Source organism: Rhinopithecus bieti, unplaced genomic scaffold (genome assembly GCF_001698545.2).
Source record: "Rhinopithecus bieti isolate Rb0 unplaced genomic scaffold, ASM169854v2 scaffold_20792, whole genome shotgun sequence".
NCBI classification, from domain to species: domain Eukaryota; kingdom Metazoa; phylum Chordata; class Mammalia; order Primates; family Cercopithecidae; genus Rhinopithecus; species Rhinopithecus bieti.
Genome location: NW_016809872.1, coordinates 15,732 through 34,501, shown reverse-complemented (window position 1 = coordinate 34,501; position 18,770 = coordinate 15,732). Strand labels below are relative to the sequence as shown.

Below are 18,770 nucleotides of genomic sequence, written 5' to 3'. Positions count from 1 at the left end.
TTTTTTTTTTTTTTTTTTTTTTTTTTGTTTTTGTTTTGAGACCGAGTCTCACTCTTCCTCCCAAGCTGCTGTGCAGTGGCGATATGTTGGCTCACTACAATCTCTGCCTCCTGGGTTCAAGCAATTCTCCTGCCTCAGCCTCTCGAGTAGTTGGAATGACAGGTGACAACACCATACCTGGCTAATTTTTGTATTTTCATTTTATGGATTTATATATGAGATGGAGTTTCACTCTGTTGCCCAGGCTGGAGTACAGTGGCACGATCTTGGCTCACTGCAACCTCTGCCTCCCAGGCTCAAGCGATTCTTGTGCCTCACCTTCCCAAGTAGCTGGCATCAAAGGCACTCACCACCATGCGTGGCTAATTTTTTGTAGAGATGGGGTTTCACCATGTTGGCCTGGCTGGTCTCAAACTCCTGAACTCAGGTGATCCACCTTCCTTAGCCTCCCAAGGTGCTGGGATTACAGGTGCCTGCCTCCACACCCTGCCTCATCTTTGCATTTGTAATAGAGGTGGGGTTTGACCATGTTGGCAAGGCTGGTTTCGAGCTCCTGGCCTCAAGTGATCCACCTGCCTTGGCCTCCTGAAGTGTTGGGATTACAGACATGTAAAGTGTTGGGATTACAGACTGCTCAGTGAATGCACGGGTTTCCATGTTCTTCCTCAACAGCCTCTGGAGCTGCTCCCTCATGCCTTTCTATTGTCAGCATCTTGGATCTGCTCTCATCAGCAATCAGAAGCTTGAAACTCTGGACCTGGGCCAGAATCATTTGTGGAAGAGTGGCATAATTAAGCTCTTTAGGGTTCTAAGACAAAGAACTGGATCCTTGAAGACACTCAGGTATGGCTTTTCTTTTTTTTTTTTTTTGACATGGAGTCTTGCTCTGTCACCCAGGCCGGAGTGCAGTGGTGCGATCTTGGCTCACCGCAATCTCCGCCTCCCAAGTTCAAGCAATTCTCCTGCCTCAGCCTCCTGAGTAGCTGGGCCTACAGGCACGCCAGCATGTCCAGCTAATTTTTGTATTTTTTTCTTTTTTTTTTTTTGAGACGGAGTTTCGCTCTTGTTTGTAGCCCAGGCTGGAGTGTAGTGGTGCAATCTCGGCTCACTGCAAGCTCCAACCCCTGGGTTCAAGTGATTTTCCTGCCTCAGCCTCCTGAGTAGCTGGGATGACAGTCGCTTGCCACCACGCCCGGCTAATTTTTGTACTTTTAGTAGAGACGGAGTTTCACCATATTGGCCAGGCTGGTCTTGAGCTCCTGACCTCAGGTGATCTGCCTGCCTTGGCCTTCCAAAGTGCTGGAGTTACAGGCATGAGCCACTGCACCTGGCCAATTTTTGTAGTTTTTAGTAGAGACAGGGTTTCACTATGTTGGTCAGGTTGGTTTTGAACTCCCAACCTCAGGTGATCCACCCGCCTCAGCCCCTCAAAGTGCTGGGATTACAGGTGTGAGCCAACACACCCAGCCCTGGGATGGCTGTTTCACATGGTGAATTTCTTCACATGCAGAGAAGAGTGGTTTTTTTGGGAGTGGGTGCACTCTTTGTAGGAATCAAGGCATCTTTCTATAGCACACTCCTAGCTTAGGAGATAATTTAAAAATTAGATGCTTCTATAAAATGCTCTGTGAATTGAATATTGTCCAACATTCCCCCCAGACACTTAGTGCTTGGCATACTGATGGTTTAAATCATCCTGGAGTACAGACTGGAAGCTTGTGTGTATGTGTGTGCATGAGCGTACACACACACACACGCACACACACCCCCCTCATCATTACATCCAAAAATAGGTAGTTCCCAGAGCTGTCCTGGGTCTTAGCTTTTCAGAGGATCGTCCTACAGATGTTCCCTTAATTGTGAACCATGTATATGTTTTCAATGACTTATTTTTATTTTATTTTTTTTGAGACAGAGTCTCGCTGTGTCACCCAGGCTGGAGTGTAGTGGCCGGATCTCAGCTCACGGCAAGCTCTGCCTGCCGGGTTTACGCCATTCTCCTGCCTCAGCCTCCCGAGTAGCTGGGACTACAGGCGCCCGCCACCTCGCCCGGCTAGTTTTTTGTATTTTTTAGTAGAGATGGGGTTTCACCGTGTTCGCCAGGATGGTCTCGATCTCCTGACCTTGCGATCTGCCCGTCTCAGCCTCCCAGAGTGTTGGGATTACAGGCTTGAGCTACTGCATCAATGACTTATTTTAACATAATCTACCTCAGTTTCTTCTTGGTCTTTTTCTTTTTCCCTTTCCCCTTTCCTCTTTCTCCTTTCCCTTTTCCCCTTTCTTTCCTTTTCTTGAGACAGTGTTTTGCTCTGCTGCACTGTGTGGCTATGTTGCCAAGGCTGTTCTCAAACTCCTGGCTTCAAGCGATCCTCCTGTCTTGGCCTTACAAAGTACTAGGATTATAGGCGTGAGCCACTGTGCACAGCGCACTTGTCTTATTCAAGAGTTCAGTTGTAGAGATGATACGCATTTAGACTCCTAAACGATTCTAGTGTTCCATTATTGGAACGCTAAGCATATGGGAGTTGTTTATATCCTGCTCAAGGTCATTGCCAAGGTACGATTTTTCACACATGTCTGCAGCTCAAATAATTGTAACCTCTGGCATAAATGGGTTAAGGTTTAAGGGGTATATCATGAAAGTTGAGCTATACAGTGTCATGCTTCTCTTGCTAGTGGGACCATGGTCTATAATGCCACCAAGGACTATTGGTGACAAATCTCTAACCCTGTGGTCTCTTATGTCATATGTTTTGGACGTATTTCTGTTCTCATTCCTCAGTTCCTCCTCTGGGAGGCCAAGGTGGGAGGATCGTTTGAGGCCAGGAGTTTGAGACCAGCCTGGGCAACATAGCAAGCTAGTGTCTCTACGATGACCACCCCTCATGTTCACATGTACAGGGTTGCATGCTGCTGCCATGTTAGAGCCACATTTGCTATCATTAACCCTGGGGTTCACTCTGGCATTCTCTTAGTTCTACTGAAGGTTTGATTTGCCACTAGTTTTTATTTATTTATTTGGAGACAAGAGTCTTTTTCTTGTTTGTTTGTTTGAGACAGAGTCTCGCTCTGTTGCCCAGGCTGGAGTGCAGTGGTGCAATTTTGGCTCACTGCAACCTCTGCCTCCCGGGTTCAAGCAATTCTCGTGCCTCAGCCCCCTTAGTAGCTGGGACTACAGGTGCGTGCCAGCATGCCTGGCTAATTTTTGTATTTATTTTATTTTACTTTTTTGAGACGGAGTTTCACTCTTGTTGCCCAGGCTGGAGTGCAATGATGCGATCTCTGCTCACTGCAACCTCAGCCTCCCAGGTTCAAGTGATTCTTCTGCCTCAGCCTCATGAGTAGCTGGGATTGCAAGCATGGGCCACCATGCCCGGCTAATTTTTTTGTATTGTTGGTAGAGATAGTGTTTCTCCATGTTGGTCAGGCTGGTCTTAAACTCCCAATCTCAGGTGATCTGCCTGCCTTGGCCTCCCAAAGTGTTGGGATTATAGGCATGAGCCATCACGCTTGATGGCATGAGCCATCACACTTGTATTTTTAGTAGAGATAGGGTTTTGCCATGTTGGCCAGGCTGGTCTCAAACTCCTGACCTCATGATCTGCCTGCCTTGGCCTCCCAAAGTGCTAGGATTACAGCCATGAGCCACTGCGCCCAGCCAAGGAGACAGAGTCTTGCTCTGTCACCCAGGTTGCAGTACAGTGGCACGATATTGGCTCACTGCAACATCCACCTCCCAGGTTCAAAGCGATTCTCCTGTCTCAGCCTCCTGAGTAGCTGGTATTTCAGGTGTCTGCCACCACGACCAGCTAATTTTTGTATTTTTAGTACAGACGGGTTTTCACTATGTTGGCCAGGCTGGTCTCGAACTCCTGACCTCAGGTGATCTGCCTGCCTCAGTCTCCCAAAGTGCTGGGATTATAGGCATGAGCCACCATGCCCTGGCCTGATTATTTAGTTTTCAAATTTATTTTTTAAAGACATGTTTTACTGTGTTAGCCAGGCTGGAGTACAGTAGGGAAATCTCCATCTTGTTGCAAGCTCCGCCTCCTGGGCTCAAGTGATCCTCCTGCCTCAGCCTCCCGAGTAGCTGGGACTATAGGCATGCACCACCATTCCTAGCTAACTTTTTGGATTTTTGGTAGAGACAGGGTTTCGCTGTGTTGCCCAGGCTGGTCTTGAACTGCTGAGCTCAAGGAATCTGCCGGCCTTGGCCTCCCAAAGTGCTGGGACTACAGGTGTGAGACACCGTGCCTGGCCATAATCTACGTCATTGTGTGGGTCTAAATTTCTTTTTAGAAAACGTTTCTGGCTGGGTGCTGTGGCTCACATCTGTAATCCCATGGCTTTGGGAGGCCGAGGTGGACGGATCACTCGAGGCCAGAAGTTCGAGACCAGCCTGGCTAACATGTCACAACGCCATCTCTACTGTAAATACAAAACTTAGCCAAGCGTGGTGGTGCACACCTGTAATCCCTGTTACTCAGGAGGCTAAGGCATGAGAATCGCTTGAACCTGGGACCTGGAGGTTGCAGAGAGCCAAGATGGTACCACTGCACCCCAGCCTGGCCAACAGAGCAGAGCCAGACCCTGTCCCCCCCAAAAAATCCCAAAAATGTTTCCTGCTTTGTGTGTTTGAAAACAGATGTTCAGGCATCCTGGGTAGTTGAGAATGAATTTCTCGGGACAATGAAACTACAGGCGCCCTGGGAACATGTGTTTTCTCTGATCCCTGCAGGTTGAAGACCTATGAAACTAATTCGGAAATCAAGAAGCTGTTGGAGGAAGTGAAAGAAAAGAATCCTAAGCTGACCATTGATTGCAATGCTTCTGGGGCAACGGCACCTGCGTGCTGTGACTTTTTTTGCTGAGCAGCCTGGGATCGCTCTACGAATTACACAGGAAGCGGGAATCTGGTCTCTAAGATGTTTTATGAATGAAGGTCAGAGGGTCACGTGTTAACACTAGAGTCTGTGTCAAGATGTCGAATTTGACACTGGTTTTCTCGCTGTTGGAGATTCTGCACAAGTCACACACCTGCTTCACATCACACTACGCACCTTCTCACGGGGATAATAAAGTGAGCACTCTTGTTGCAGCTGCGTTTATTGACATGCTCAAGAGTAAACCTGCCATAAACATGCTACTCTGTGCTTAGTCTAGGAAGAAGTATTGCTGAGAAGTTCAGGGATGATTCTGTTGATTCTTCTATTTCTTCTCTAACTCAGGCACCCCTTGGTCTAGTTTACAAACTGCCTGGTGCATCTATGTGATCGGTGTGTCTTTGTGACTTACTTGATCATATCCTAACCCACGCGTTGACAAATGGGCCAGATAGTTAATATGCTTGGCACTGTGGACCCCGTGGTCTCTCATCAGCTCTCAGCTGTGCCTTTGTACACGGAAGCAGTGCAGATGATCTGTGCCACGGGCCTGGCTCGCACCTGCGGAGGCTTCCCAGAAACAGCTTGAGGGCCACGGGCAGCCAACCCTGTTCTAATCCATCCTGTTACCCACAAAACAAGCTTACAGGCACTGTTACCTTTAATTCAGAAACATAGAACTCCTGAAGTGCTGTGATTACAGGCGTGAGCCACGGTGCCTGGCCAGCATTAATTACCTCTGACAAGCCCTGTGTCCAAATAGTCACACCTGGGGCTAGGGCTTGTATGTGAAATTTGGCAGGACCAATTCAGACCATGACAAGGACTGCCCTGTGTGCCACGTGATGCATAGCAGCACACCTGGACTTTGCCCAGCAGACACCATGAGCCTGAGCCTACCCCCACTGCAACTCATGACAACCGAAAAGCTCTGGGGATGTGGCCAGATGTCCGCATGGGGACAAAATCACCCCAAGTTAAGAATGGCTGTCTCCTTTGGGAGGCTGAGGCGGGAGGATCATGAGGTCAGGAGATCGAGACCATCCTGGTTAACACGGTGAAACCCCGTCTCTACTAAAAATACAAAACAAAAAATTAGCCGGGCGTGGTGGCGGGTGCCTGTAGTCCTAGCTACTTGGGAGGCTGAGGCAGGAGAATGGCGTAAACCCAGGAGGCGGAGCTTGCAGTGAGCTGAGATGGTGCCACTGCACTCCAGCCTGGGCAACAGAGCGAGATTCTGTCTCAAAAAAAAAAAAAAAAAAAAGGCTGACTGAAGAATTCACAATTGCAAAGTGCCCATTGACTATCGAGCAGATAAAATGTGGTATCTACACGTCATGGCCATTAGAAGGAAGGAAATAATGTCATTTGCAGCAACTGGGATGGAGCTGGAGGCCATTATTCTAAGTGAAGTCACCCAGGAGTAGGAAACCAAAATCCGTACGTTCTCACCGCTACATGCATTCCATCCTGGGCAACACAGCGAGAGTAATTTATTTTGTTTTTGAGGAGGACTCTGTCTGTCACCCAGGCTGGAGAGCAGTGGCACGATCTCGGTTCATTGCAACCTCTGCCTCCCGGGTTCCAGTGATTCTCCTGCCTCAGCCTCCCGAGTAGCTGGGACTGGCTCTGGCGGTGGGGGTGCCCTGTAAACCTGTTGGCGCCGTCACTGTCAGAAAACGAGTCGCAAGAAGTGTGTGAGAAGGCCAGCGAGGTGACTCCTTTGAGGAGGAAGTGGTCAACGTGTGAAATACAAGGATGGAGAAGGAAAGAGAAGGGCTGAGCAGGGTCACTGTGTTCCAGGAAGCTCATCAGGGTTGGTCTCACACACAGCTTCAGAGGAAGTGTGGGGGAGAGAAGCCGGTTTCCAGCAGGTGGGGACCACACGTGAGAGGTCAGAACAAAGGCTGCCAGTGTGGGTTATGTCTTAGGGAACGTGGCCCCCAGAGCCATGGACCAGTGAGGGTCAGTGGGAGTGGGTCTTCTGGCTGGGCGCGGTGGCTCAGTAATTCCAGCTACTCTGGAGGCTGAGACAGGAGATTCGCTTGAACCCGGGAAGCGGAGGTTGCAGTGATCTGAGATTGCAGCACTGCACTCCAGCCTGGACGTGCAAAGCGAGACTCCCATCTCAAAAAAAAAAAAAAAAAAAAATGGTTGCTCTCCTAGAAGCAAGACTAGGTGGCAATTAACAGGGGCTGGGCACGGCAGGGGAGGAAGATGTTGGTCAGAAGGCACAAGTATCTGGGTGTGGTGGCTCCTGTCTGTCATCCCGGCACTTTGGGAGGCCAAGGTGGGTGGATCACCTGAGGTCGGGAGTTCGAGACCAACATGGAGAAACCCTGTTTCTACTAAAAATACAAAAATTAGCTGGGCGTGGTGGCATGCACTTGTAATCCCAGCTACTGCGGAGGCTGAGGCAGGAGGACTGTTGGAACCCGGGAGGCAGAGGTTGCAGTGAGCTGAGATCGCGCCACAGAACCCCAGTCTGAGTGAGAGAGAGAGACTTCGTCTCAAAGAAAAAAAAAAAAAGCACAAGTATTCAGTTATAAGATGAGTTACTTTTGGGGATCCAGTGTTACACGATGGTGATTATGGTTAACACACAAGCAGGTTTTAAATGTCCTTACCCCTGCTTCCCCTGTTACCAGCTGAAGCTGTGAAGTCCTAGGTCCTTGGTGGTGTGAACAAAGCGTGGGTCGTGATACACACACCTAGCAAAGCAGCAGCAGTTTATTAAGCACAGGATTACACTCTCGGAGAGGGGAGAGCAGGCGGACCCCTGCAAAATGAGATTGGTGTCAGTTTGCTATACTTCGGGTCTTTTTTTTTCTAATTAGGGATATACAACCATTTATTGACCACTGTTCACCAGTATTTACAATAAAGTAAACCATATACAGTTGAATAACACTCGGATTACCACAAAGTTGTGTTTCCTGGCTTTTGCTGAACCAGTAAAGCAAATACTGAAAAGATTGAGCCTATACTTTTTTTGTTTTTGAGATGGAGTCTCGTTTTGTCACCAGGTCGGAGTGCAGTGGCGCTATCTCAGCTCACCGCGACCTCCGCATCCCAGGTTCAAGCGATTCTCCTGCCTCAGCCTTCTGAGTAGCTGGGATGACAGGTGTCTACATGTAAGGAATGAGTTGGGGTAAAGAAAAAATATGCAAGTCAGCAGTTTGTCTCTGTTTATTTATTTAGAGATGGAGTCTCGCTCTGTTACCAGGCTGGAGTGCAGTGGCGTGATCTCGGCTTACCGCAACCTCCACCTCCCGGGTTCAAGCGATTCTGCTGCCTCAGCCTTCTGAGTAGCTGAGATTACAGGTGCGAGACACTGTGCCCGGCTAATATGTTGTAGTTTTAGTAGAGACGGGGTTTCATCGTGTTGGCCAGCTTGATATTTAACGGAAAAATCAGATTTAGAGAATAAATTTGACTGGCACGAGGCACCAGAATAATGGGAGGATGTGGGGCCCATGTGGTGAGTATGTAAATGGGTTCATAAGTAGAAGTTCTCAGGGAGGAAAGCAATGGTGGTGTCCAGACAGCATTTAAAGGCCCCTAGTGAGAAGTCTCAAGTTGCAGGCTGTGCCACGGCCCCGTATATACATTCTTTCATTTGACATATATTTCCTGAGAACCCCTTTATCATTGCCGGAGCTGTGAATGCAGCCACTAAATCTGACATAGATCAATTCACACGAGTTCACGGCGGAGACAGGAAAATGGACATGCATGCCGAATCAGGGTTCAGGTGCCGTTACAAGGAATTAGCAGGTGCTCTAGGATGAGAAAAGTGTCTTGGCCAGGCATGGTGGCTTACACCTGTAATCCCAGCACTTTGTAATCCCTGCCAGGCCAAAGCAGGGCGATCACCTGAGCTCAGGAGTTCGAGACCACCCAGGGCAACATGATGAAACCCCATCTCTTCTAAAAACACACAAAAAATTAACTGGGTGTGGTGGTGCGTGCCTCTCGTCCCAGCTACTTGGGAGGTTGAGGAAAGAGAATTGCTTGAACCCCAGAGGCGAAGGTTGCAGTGAGCTGAGGTTGAACCACTGCACTCCAGCTTGGGCTACACAGTGAGACTCCATCTCAAAACAAAAAAGTGCTGTCTGTGTGTGAAGTCAGAGTTATGGAAACTCTTGGAGGAAATGGTATCTATGCAGAGCTCTGAAGAACAAGGCAAGGTATGGATAAAGAAGAGAGAACGGTGGCCAGGCGTGGTGGCTCATGCTTGTAATTCCAGCACTTTGGGAGGCCGAGGCTGGTGGATCACCTGAAGTCAGGAGTTCAAGACCAGCCTGGCCAACATGATGAAACCCCATTTCTACTAAAAATACAAAAATTAACCAGGCATGGTGGTGCATGCCTGTAGTCCCAGCTATTCAGGAGGCTGAGGCAGGAGAATCGCTTGAACCCTGGAGGTGGAGGTGGCAGTGAGCCGAGATCGCGCCACTGCACTCCATCCTGGGCAACAACAGTGAAACTCCATCCCAACAAAACAAAAACAAAAACATAAAAAAGAAGATGGGATTCTGTGGTGCTTTGGGGTAGGAGGAATTGGGGCATGGTTGGGATGCAGCCAGGACTCGCTATTATTTTTTTTTTCTTTTCTTTTTTTTGAGACAGTCTTGCTCTGTCACCCAGGATGGAGTGCAGTGGTGTGATCTCGGCTCACTGCAGTGTCTGCCTTCTGGGTTCAGGGGATTCTCCTGCCTCAGCCTCCTGAGTAGCTAGGATCACAGACATGTCTCATATCATGCCTGGCTAATTTCTGTATTTGTATTTTTATTTATTTTTTGAGACAGAGTCTTGCTCTGTCACCCAGGCTGGAGTACAGTGGTGCAATCTTGGCTCACTGCAGGCTCTGCCTCACGGGTTCAAGCAATTCTCCTGCCTCAGCCTCCCAAGTAGCTGGGATTACAGGCACACGCCACCATACCTGGCTAATTTTTGTATTTAGTAGAGATGAGGTTTAATCGTGTTGGCCAGGCTGGTCTCGAACTCCTGACCTCAGGTGATCTGCCCACCTCAGTCTCCCAAAGTGTTGGGATTATGGGCATGAGCCACCGCCCCCGGCAGGATTCACTTATAAAGCTGCTTCTCTACGATTGGTTGTTGCCACAATGCCTCCTGAATCATTTGATACGGACCTATTCTATATTGGTTATTAACTATTTTAAATGGCTTCCTGCAGAGAAAGGAAAGAAAGACCAAAGTAGGAAACAAATATTTCCATGGCCATCCTGTTAAAGAAGAAGAGATCTTTTCAGAAAAGACCAGAGTGGTTAAAAGTATGGTTTGCAGTAAGTGGCACAAAAATACTTAGAGCCTAGAAGAGACCACAGGATATGTCTACAAAAGAAATTTAGCAGCTGGGCGCGGCAGCTCATGCCTGTAATCCTAGCCCTTTGGGAGGCCGAGGCGGAGGGATCTCTTGAGATCAGGAGTTCAAGACCAACCTGACCAACAGGGAGAAACCCCATCTCTACTAAAAATACAAAATTAGCCAGGCGTGGTGGCGCATGCCTGTAATCCCAGCTACTCGGGAGGCTAAGGCAGGAGAATCGCTTGAGCCCAAGGGATGGAGAGGTAGAGGTTGCAGTGAGCCAAAATCACGCCATTGCACTCCAGCCTGGGCAACAAGAGCAAAACTCTGTCTCAAAAAAAAAAAAAAAAAACCAGAAAGAGATTTAGCATGTAGTTCTCCCACCCACTGCGTCGTCCGGGATGCTCTGACAAATGGAATGCCAGTGTCCCCCATTCCCTGCAGTGACTCCCTCCTCAGTGGGTCTGACGCAGAGCTCACGCCGCTGAGGCTCAACACCAGCTTTCAGTTCCACCCATGGCCGCTGCGTCTCATGGTCATTCTTCAAAGAGTCTTTGTGTTCAACCTTCTCCTGCCGTCCTAAGTGGAAGCTCTGCTGGCTTGCTCTCTAGTCCTCTTCCTGCTGAGCCAATCTTCAACCAGGAGCCACACTAGAGCCACCAGGACCAGGAAGGCCAGGCCCATCCGGAGGAGATTCTGGGCAGTGTAGTCCCGGAGGGCAAGGTCTGTGGGCAGCAGAACAGGGTGATCTCGCTGACAGGGATGTAAGAACATCCTCTTTTTTTTTTTTTTTTTTACACAGAGGCTCAGTCTTGTTGCCCAGGCTGGAGTGCAGTGGTGTGATCTCAGCTCACTGCAACCTCCACTTCCCAGGTTCAAGCTATTCTCCTGCCTCAGCCTCCTAAGTAGCTGGGACTATAGGCGCCCATCACCACGCCCAGATAATTTTTTCTCTTTTTAGTAGAGATGGAGTTTCTCCATGTTGGCCAGGCCGGTCTCGAACTCCTGACCTCAGATGATCTGCCCGCCTCAGCCTCCCAAAGGGCTGGGGTTACAGGCGTGAGCCACTGTGCTTGGCCAAGGACACCCTCTTGTTCTGTTCATCCCGATCTCTTTCCCAGGTCATTACTCTATGCCCAGCTCCTTCCTTCAGAGCCTATGGCCCCAGGAGTCTACTTACCTTTCTGGAGTCCCGTCTCGGTGGTTAAAAGGCAGGTGTCCCAAGAGTCTGCTGATAATAAGGGAAGTGAAGAAAAGAGAACGATGTTGACCTCTTCCGCCCCCGCGCTCCTTCCCTTGGGTCCACCCCATGACGTCCTGCGGTTTTGCAAGGTCCTACCCTACCCTGCAGGGCCCAGGGGCTTCATCCAGCAGGCAAAGCGGAAGGGTCCACAGATGGACAAACCTGAGGAGGAATTCCAGTCTAGAACTCATGAGCAGGTGTCTTTGCACCAGTCATGTCTTCTATTTTTGTTGTTTTGTTTTTTTTTTTTTGAGATAGAGTCTCGCTCTGTTCCAGCCTCCCGAATAGCTGGGAGTACAGGCACATGCCACCACACCTGGCTAATTTTTTTTCATATTTTTAGTAGAGACGGGGTTTTGCCAGCCAGGCTGGTCTCGAACTCCCAACCTCAGATGACCTGCCTGCTTTGGCCTCCCAAAGGGCTGGGATTACAGGCCTTCCAGGCTGGAGCGTAGTGGTGCGATCTCAGCTCACTGCAACCTCAGCCTCCCGAGTTTAAGCGATCCTCTTGCCTCAGCCCCGAGTAGCTGTAATTACAGCGTGTGCCACCACGCCCACCTAATGTTTGTATGTGCAGTAGAGACGGGGTTTCACTGTGTTGGCCAGGCTGGTCTCGATCTCCTGACCTCAAGTGATCCGCCCGCCTCTGCCTTCCAAAGTGCTGGGATTACACGCCGGAACCACACGGCCCAGCCCCTGTCTTCTATGTAAGCCTCATTTTCCTCATTAAGTCATCATTACCTCTTTCCCCTCACACGTAGTCAAATTCAAAGTCTCACTATTTTTTTTCAATGTGCTAACCGTGTAGCCCCAGCCCCATCCCATCTCCACGGTCATTTTCCAAACATCATTTTCAACCCTCCTGGCCTCAGAGTTATTATTTTATTACCCCAGTCATCCTCCTGCCCCAGGGCACAGGCAGAGGCCATTTCCTCTCTCTGGAGCCTCCTTTCTCCTGAGAGCCACGTGACTAACTCAAGTCTGAACGCATTTGTTCAGATGCCTTCTCTGAGGTTCATCTGGACAACCCTATTTAATACTGCTAACTGCCATTTCAATCCCTGTAAGTCTGTTCTACTTTGTCTTTTCCTTCCATAGCATCATTTCCTCCTATGTGCTATCCTGACATTGATCCATGGTCTGTCTCCTTCTGTTAGAATCTAAGTGCCACAAAGTCAAGATATTTGCCTGGCTGACTGTTACAGTGTAATTCACCGTGTATACTATGCACTATATATATATAATATATATATAATATACACTGTATTATATATATAATATATAATATATATAATATACAGTGTATATTTTATTTATATATATATATTTTGTGTGTGTGTGTGAGATGGAGTCTTGCTCTGTGACCCAGGCTGGAGTGCAGTGGCGCGATCTCGGCTCACTGCAACCTCTGCCTCCCAGGATCAAGTGATTCTCTCCTGAGTAGCTGGGATTACAGGTGCATACCACCACCACGCCCGGCTATTCTTCGTTTTCTTTTTTTTTTTTGAGACGGAGTCTCTCTCTATTGCCCAGGCTGGAGTGCAATGGTGCAATCTCAGCTCACTGCAACCTCTGCCTCCCTGGTTCAAGCGATTCTCCTACCTCAGCCTCCCAAGTAGCTGGGATTACAGGTGAGTACCACCATGCCTGGCTAATTTTTGTATTTTTAGTAGAGATGGGGTTTCACCATGTTGGCCAGGTTGGTCTCGAATTCCTGACCTTGTGATCTGCCTGCCTCAGCCTCCCAAAGTGCTGGGATTACAGGAGTGAGCCATGGTGCTCAGCCTAATTTTTGTATTTTTAGTAGAGATGGGGTTTCACCATGTTGGCCAGGCTGGTCTTGAACTCCTGACCTCAAGTGATGCACCATCCCGGCCTCCCAAAGTGCTGGGATTACAGGCGTGAGCTACCGTGCCCGGCCTCAATGAATATTTTGAATGAATGCCATGTTTTTAGTGTCACTGGGAGGCTCTGATGTCTCCTCTGAGCTTAGAAGGACTAGTTACTCACCAGGAAATGTGGGGTCTGTAGGTGCAAGGCTGGTGTTCTCAATGTCGCCTGGAAAAGGAGATAAAGAAAAAAAGTAAGGATTTTGGGTTTCCTCCAGTCTTGCCATTATTTTTTTTTTTTTGAGATGGAATCTTGCTGTGTTGCCCAGGTTGCAGTGCAGTGGTATGATCTCGGCTCACTGCAACCTCTGTCTCCTGGGTTCAAGCGATTCTCCTGCCTCAGCCTCCTGAGTAGCTGGGACTAGAGGTGTCCGCCACTCCGTCTGGTTAATTTTTTTATTTTTAGTAGAGACAGGGTTTCACCGTCTTGGCCAGGCTGGTCTCGAATTCCTGACCTCGTGATCCACCCGCCTTACCATTCCTTTCTCTGCTCCCTCCTCCTTCCTGCTTCTGGTGTTCTTCCTCACATGACCAACTGGGCTCCCGGGAAGTGGACGTCCCTTGGACACCATCCCCATCACTCTCTGGACATCCCTTAGGGCTCCAGGTAGGACATGGCGGCGGGGGCTGTGGGAATCGAGTATTTCCTCACCTGTGACCAGGAGCTTCACTGGCTCACTGGGGAAAGACCAGGCATAGTTGTTATAGGAGCCAAAACATCGGTATGTCCCTCTGTGTGCTGTGGTCACAGGGCCCATGGGGAACTCCGCCTGGACCTTCCCGTATCTGCGCTGTACGTCTCTGGATCTTCCCTCCTTGAGCAGTAAGAACATGTTCGTTGCGGTGTCTAGATGGCAGTAGAAGGTCACCTTCTCTCCCGAGGTCACTTCGGGTCCAGGATGAACCGAGAGGGTGGGTGTGTCATACATTTCTGTGAGAGAAGGTGGGGCCACCGCACCAGAAACTTAGAGACGAGCAGCCAGCTATTTGTATATTTTCTGCTTTCTTTTCTTTTCTTGTTTTTTTTTTTTTTTTTTTTTTTTTTTTTTTTGAGACGGAGTCTCGTTCTGTCACCCAAGCTGAAGTGCAGCGACGCGATCTTGGCTCACTGCAACCTCCGCCTCCTGGGTTCAAGCGGGTCTCCTGCCTCAGCCTCCTGAGTAGCTGGGACTACAGGGGCCTGCCACCATGCCTGGCAGCCAGCTTTTTTTTTTTTTTTTTTTTTTAAAATTAGTATTATTTTGGTCAAATACACACAATAGAAGATTTACCATCTAAACCATTTTTTAAAATGGTACAGGGTCTTGCTCTGTTCCCCAGGCTGGAGTGCCATGGCACTATCTTGGCTCACTGAAGCCTCGACCTCCTGGGTCAGGAGTTTGAGACCAGCCTGGCCAACATGTTGAAACCCCGTTTCTACTAAAAATGCAAAAATTAGCCGGGTGTGGTGGCCCATGCCTGTAATCCCAACTACTTGGGAGGCTGAGGCAGGAGAATTGCTTGAATCCGGGAGGCAGAGGTTGCAGTGAGCTGAGATTGCACCACTGTACTGCAGCGAGACTATCTCAAAAAAAAAAAAAAAAAAGCTAAATTTTGTTTTTTAGAAAAACACCACCTGGCTGGGTGCGATGGCTCACACCTGTAATCCCAGCACTTTGGGAGGCTGAGGCGGGCAGATCACCTGAGGTCAGGAGTTTGAGACCACCCTGGTCAACATAGTGAAACCCTGTCTCTACCAAAAATACAAAAATTGGCGTGGTGTTGGGCGCCTGTAATCCCAGCTACTTGGGAAGCTGAGGCTGGAGAATCACTTGAACCCAGGAGGTGGAGGTTGCAGTCATGGGAGACTGCACCATTGCACTCCAACCTGGGTGACAGGAGTGAAACTCCGTCTGAAAACAAGCAAGAAAACCCCACCACCTGTGATGGGTGAGGGAAGCAAAGTGTAAGCCACTGCGCCTGGCCCAGGGGCATTGTTTTTGAGGACATTCCTCAGTCATACCCCTGCACACAAATATCTATCTCAGAATCTGTGTCTTGGAGAACCTGACCGAGGACACATCTGCTCGTAGGACACAGAGACACTGTCTGCAGACAACGCCTTGTAGGCCGAGATTGTGACGGGGATCACCCCTCCTCCAACTTCCTGCCGAGACAAGCAGTGTCTGAGTGGGGCTTGGAAGAGTTCATAGATAATGCTCCATCCCGGATGCAGACTGAGCTCACTCTCCAGTTAGAGAACCGGACAGTTTACCTGTTACCACCAGATCCAGCAAGTCGCTGGGCTCTGACCAGAGCTCCCCAACCCGATAGATGCAGCTGTATCGCCCTGCCTTGCGGGAGTTCATGTCCGGGATGTGGAATTTGACTTTGTTAATCCGTTCAGGGGGTTTTGGTCTCTCCACGGCAAAAAGGCTTCCTTCAAAATGCAGCTGGTATTCAACAGCTCCATAATTTCCCTGGCAACAGAGGGTCGCTTGCTTTTCCTTTGGAACCATGTAAGTGGATTTGGCCCTGATGATCGGTTTTGGGAGAGTCTCTGGAAGGGAATCAGAGGCTGGAGTTCCAGCTGAGCCCCGTCCCCCCAACCGTAGGCTCCACCCTGCTGCTGGCCCCAGGCCCTCCTGGGAAGCCAGCACCCTGCCCCCTCTCCCCAGCCGTGCTTGGGTGGAGGGTGCTTGGCCTGAACCCGAAAGAGTGACCCTGGGCTTTGAAGGAAGGACTCACGCTTTGGGGCGCTGATCCTCTGGCTCAGACACAGCCCTGGAAGACGGGAATAATGAGACCCGTTGCCTCCCAGGCACACCCTGATCCCATTCCCCTTCCATGCTAGAACTCACCGAGGCAGAGCAGGGCACGAAGCGTAGAAGGCATGGCTCAGATTCCGCTGGCCGAGTGCTGAGCAGCGGGGTGGGGACTGAGCCCAGCGGGCCAGAGAGATGCACAGGAAGTGGTGGTGAGCCCCAGCGCCCATCACCAGGAAGCTTTCATGTTGACTTTTTTCATTAGAACGTTCACAACTCCCCCTCCCCCTCCCCCTCCACCTATGAGCCTACAGAAAGGCCATGGTCCCTCTGACATGTCTGCGGTCTAGCCAGCTCCTCTGACAACTTGTCTGCTCAGCCTGAAATGCATTTCTGGGTCAACTTCTCAATTCTGCAATGTGAAGGTGGTACCCACAGCTGACCGTGAGAAGTCAGGCCTAATGACGCTCAGAGGAAACCCCTGAGAATCGTATAAAACACAGGGAATTTCACAGTGAGAAACTGGAACAGGAATAAAAAGAAATTAAAGAAGTGTCGCAGGACGAGCCGCAGACAAAACTCCTCAGACACCGGATTAAAGAAGGAAGAGGTTTTTTTATTCGGCCGGGATCCTCGGCAGACTCACGTCTTAAGAGTCGAGCTCCTCCAAAAAAGAAATTCTTGGCCTTTTTAAAGGCTTACAACTCTAAGGGGTCCACGTGAAAGGGTCATGATAAATCAAGCAAGCATGGGAAACGTGATTGGGGGCTACATGCATCAGGTAACAGAACAAAAAGTTTTACAATGCTTTTTTCATACAGTGTCTGGAGTTTACAGATAACACAAGTAGTTTAGGTCGGGGTTGATGTTATTATTATTCCTTTTTTTAACTCCTAGGGCCGGGTGGTGGTGCCAAGGTTGTCTGGCTATTTATCTTACTTTTGCTTCTTTCTAACTTTTTGCGTTCTGTCTTCTCCTGTCTTGTTAACTAGGCAAGGTTGGGGGAGGAGGGCAGCAGGAGGAGTAGTGGTCTCCTTCCTTAATAGCAAAAGCTCAGTTGTAGGTAAGAAAACCCGGCTGGGTGCGGTGGCTCAAGCCTGTAATCCCAGCACTTTGGGAGGCCGAGACGGGTGGATCACGAGGTCAGGAGATCGAGACCATCCTGGCTAACACGGTGAAACCCCGTCTCTACTAAAAAATACAAAAAACTAGCCGGGCGACGAGGCGGGCGCCTGTAGTCCCAGCTACTCGGGAGGCTGAGGCAGGAGAATGGCGTGAACCCGGGAGGTGGAGCTTGCAGTGAGCTGAGATCCGACCACCGCACTCCAACCTGGGTGACAGAGCGAGAGTCCGTCTCAAAAAAAAAAAAAAAAAAAAAAAAACCCAATTCCCCTGAGGAAGAGAAAGAGGTGGAATCCTTTAAAAATTAGCTGCCTGTTTTTCTGTCTGTGGCTAGTGAGCCTTATCTCTCCCTTCGAAGGCATTGTGAAGACCCTGTTTCTCCAGCTGTGCAGCCGCAAGGTCACTAGGCAGATAAACTCAAGTCGCAAAACTTGTTTTTCCTTGAAAAGTACGAAAGAATGTCATGCATGTCTCAATGGAATAACTGTCTTTGTTTCTCACTTCTGTAATATGCTTCCCCGTGCACAGATCTCCTCTGGCCCCATGAAATGCTTAAAAGGTAACCAGACTCTTTGTTCGGGGCTCAGTCTTTTTGGATGTTGATCTGACTGGGCTGGTGCGCCTGAGGGAGGAGACCACCCCTCACATTGTCTTATGCCCAATTTCTGCTTCCAAAGAAAGAAGTAAAAACTAAAAGGCAGAAATGAAATCCACAGGCAGCCAGCCCGGTGCCGCACCCTGGGCCTGGTAGTTAAAGATCGACCCCTGACCTAATTGGTTCTGTTATCTATAGATCACAGACATTGTATAGACATGCACTGTGAACATCCCTATCTTAGACTGGGTGCGGTGACTCATGCCTCTAATCCCAGCACTTTGGGAGGCTGAGACAGGTGGATCACGAGGTCAGGAAATCAAGACCATCCTGGCTAACACGGTGAAACCCCGTCTCTACTAAAAAAAAAAAAATACAAAAACATTAGCTGGAAATGCGGTTGGCGGGCCGCCTGTAGTTCCAGCTACTTGGGAACTGAGGCAGTGAGAATGGCCGTTGAACCCCGGGAGGCGAGCTTGCAGTGAGCCGAGATTGCGCCACTGCACGCCAGCCTGCCTGGGCGACAGAGCAAGACTCTGTACAAAAAAAAAAAAAAAAAAAAAAAAGAAAGAAAAATCCCTATCTTGTTTTGTTCTGATCTAATTCATTCTGATTACCGGGCATGCAGGCCCAGTCACGTACCCCCTGCTGTGCTCAATCAACACAGCCCCTCACATGCACCCCTTAGAGTTGTGAACCCTTAAAAGGACAGGAATTGTTCACTCGGGGAGCTCGGCTTTTGAGACAGATGTCTTGCCGATGCCCCCTGGCCGAATACACCCCTTCCTTCTTTAACTCAGTGTCTGAGGAGTTTTGTCTGCCGCTCGTCCTGCTACACACCTAAATAATAATAATAATACATCCTCCTCAACCCCTCGGTCTCTCTAATTCCTTTTTTTTTTTTTTTAGACGGAGTCTCACTCTGTCGCCCAGGCTGGAGTGCAGTGGCCGGATCTCAGCTC

At 49.4% G+C, this 18,770-nt stretch overlaps 2 protein-coding genes across 3 annotated transcripts in view; one reads left to right on the top strand and one right to left on the bottom strand.

Annotated features, from left to right (window-relative positions):
* LOC108541268 (NACHT, LRR and PYD domains-containing protein 7-like) overlaps positions 1 to 4,871 on the top strand; it is a 23,317-nt gene extending 18,446 nt beyond the window's left edge. The window contains exons 8-9 of the mRNA XM_017890733.1: positions 673 to 843; positions 4,739 to 4,871. Coding sequence (XP_017746222.1) covers positions 673 to 843; positions 4,739 to 4,871 — 304 coding nt within the window. The remainder of the gene's footprint in view (positions 1 to 672; positions 844 to 4,738) is intronic.
* Positions 4,872 to 10,558: 5,687 nt separating this feature from the next.
* Positions 10,559 to 16,352, bottom strand: NCR1 (natural cytotoxicity triggering receptor 1). 2 transcript variants are annotated; one of them, XM_017890734.1, is made up of 7 exons: positions 16,188 to 16,352; positions 16,075 to 16,110; positions 15,602 to 15,886; positions 14,000 to 14,278; positions 13,469 to 13,516; positions 11,396 to 11,446; positions 10,559 to 10,940 (listed from the first exon to the last, which is right to left on the bottom strand). In XM_017890734.1, the coding sequence occupies exons 1-7, from the start codon at positions 16,219 to 16,221 to the stop codon at positions 10,795 to 10,797; spliced, it is 879 nt and encodes a 292-aa protein (XP_017746223.1). In that variant the 5' UTR covers positions 16,222 to 16,352; the 3' UTR covers positions 10,559 to 10,794. The 2 variants fall into 2 exon arrangements, with proteins under 2 accessions (XP_017746223.1, XP_017746224.1); XM_017890735.1 differs by having other exon boundaries at positions 11,396 to 11,443.
* Between the last annotated feature and the right edge of the window lie 2,418 nt (positions 16,353 to 18,770).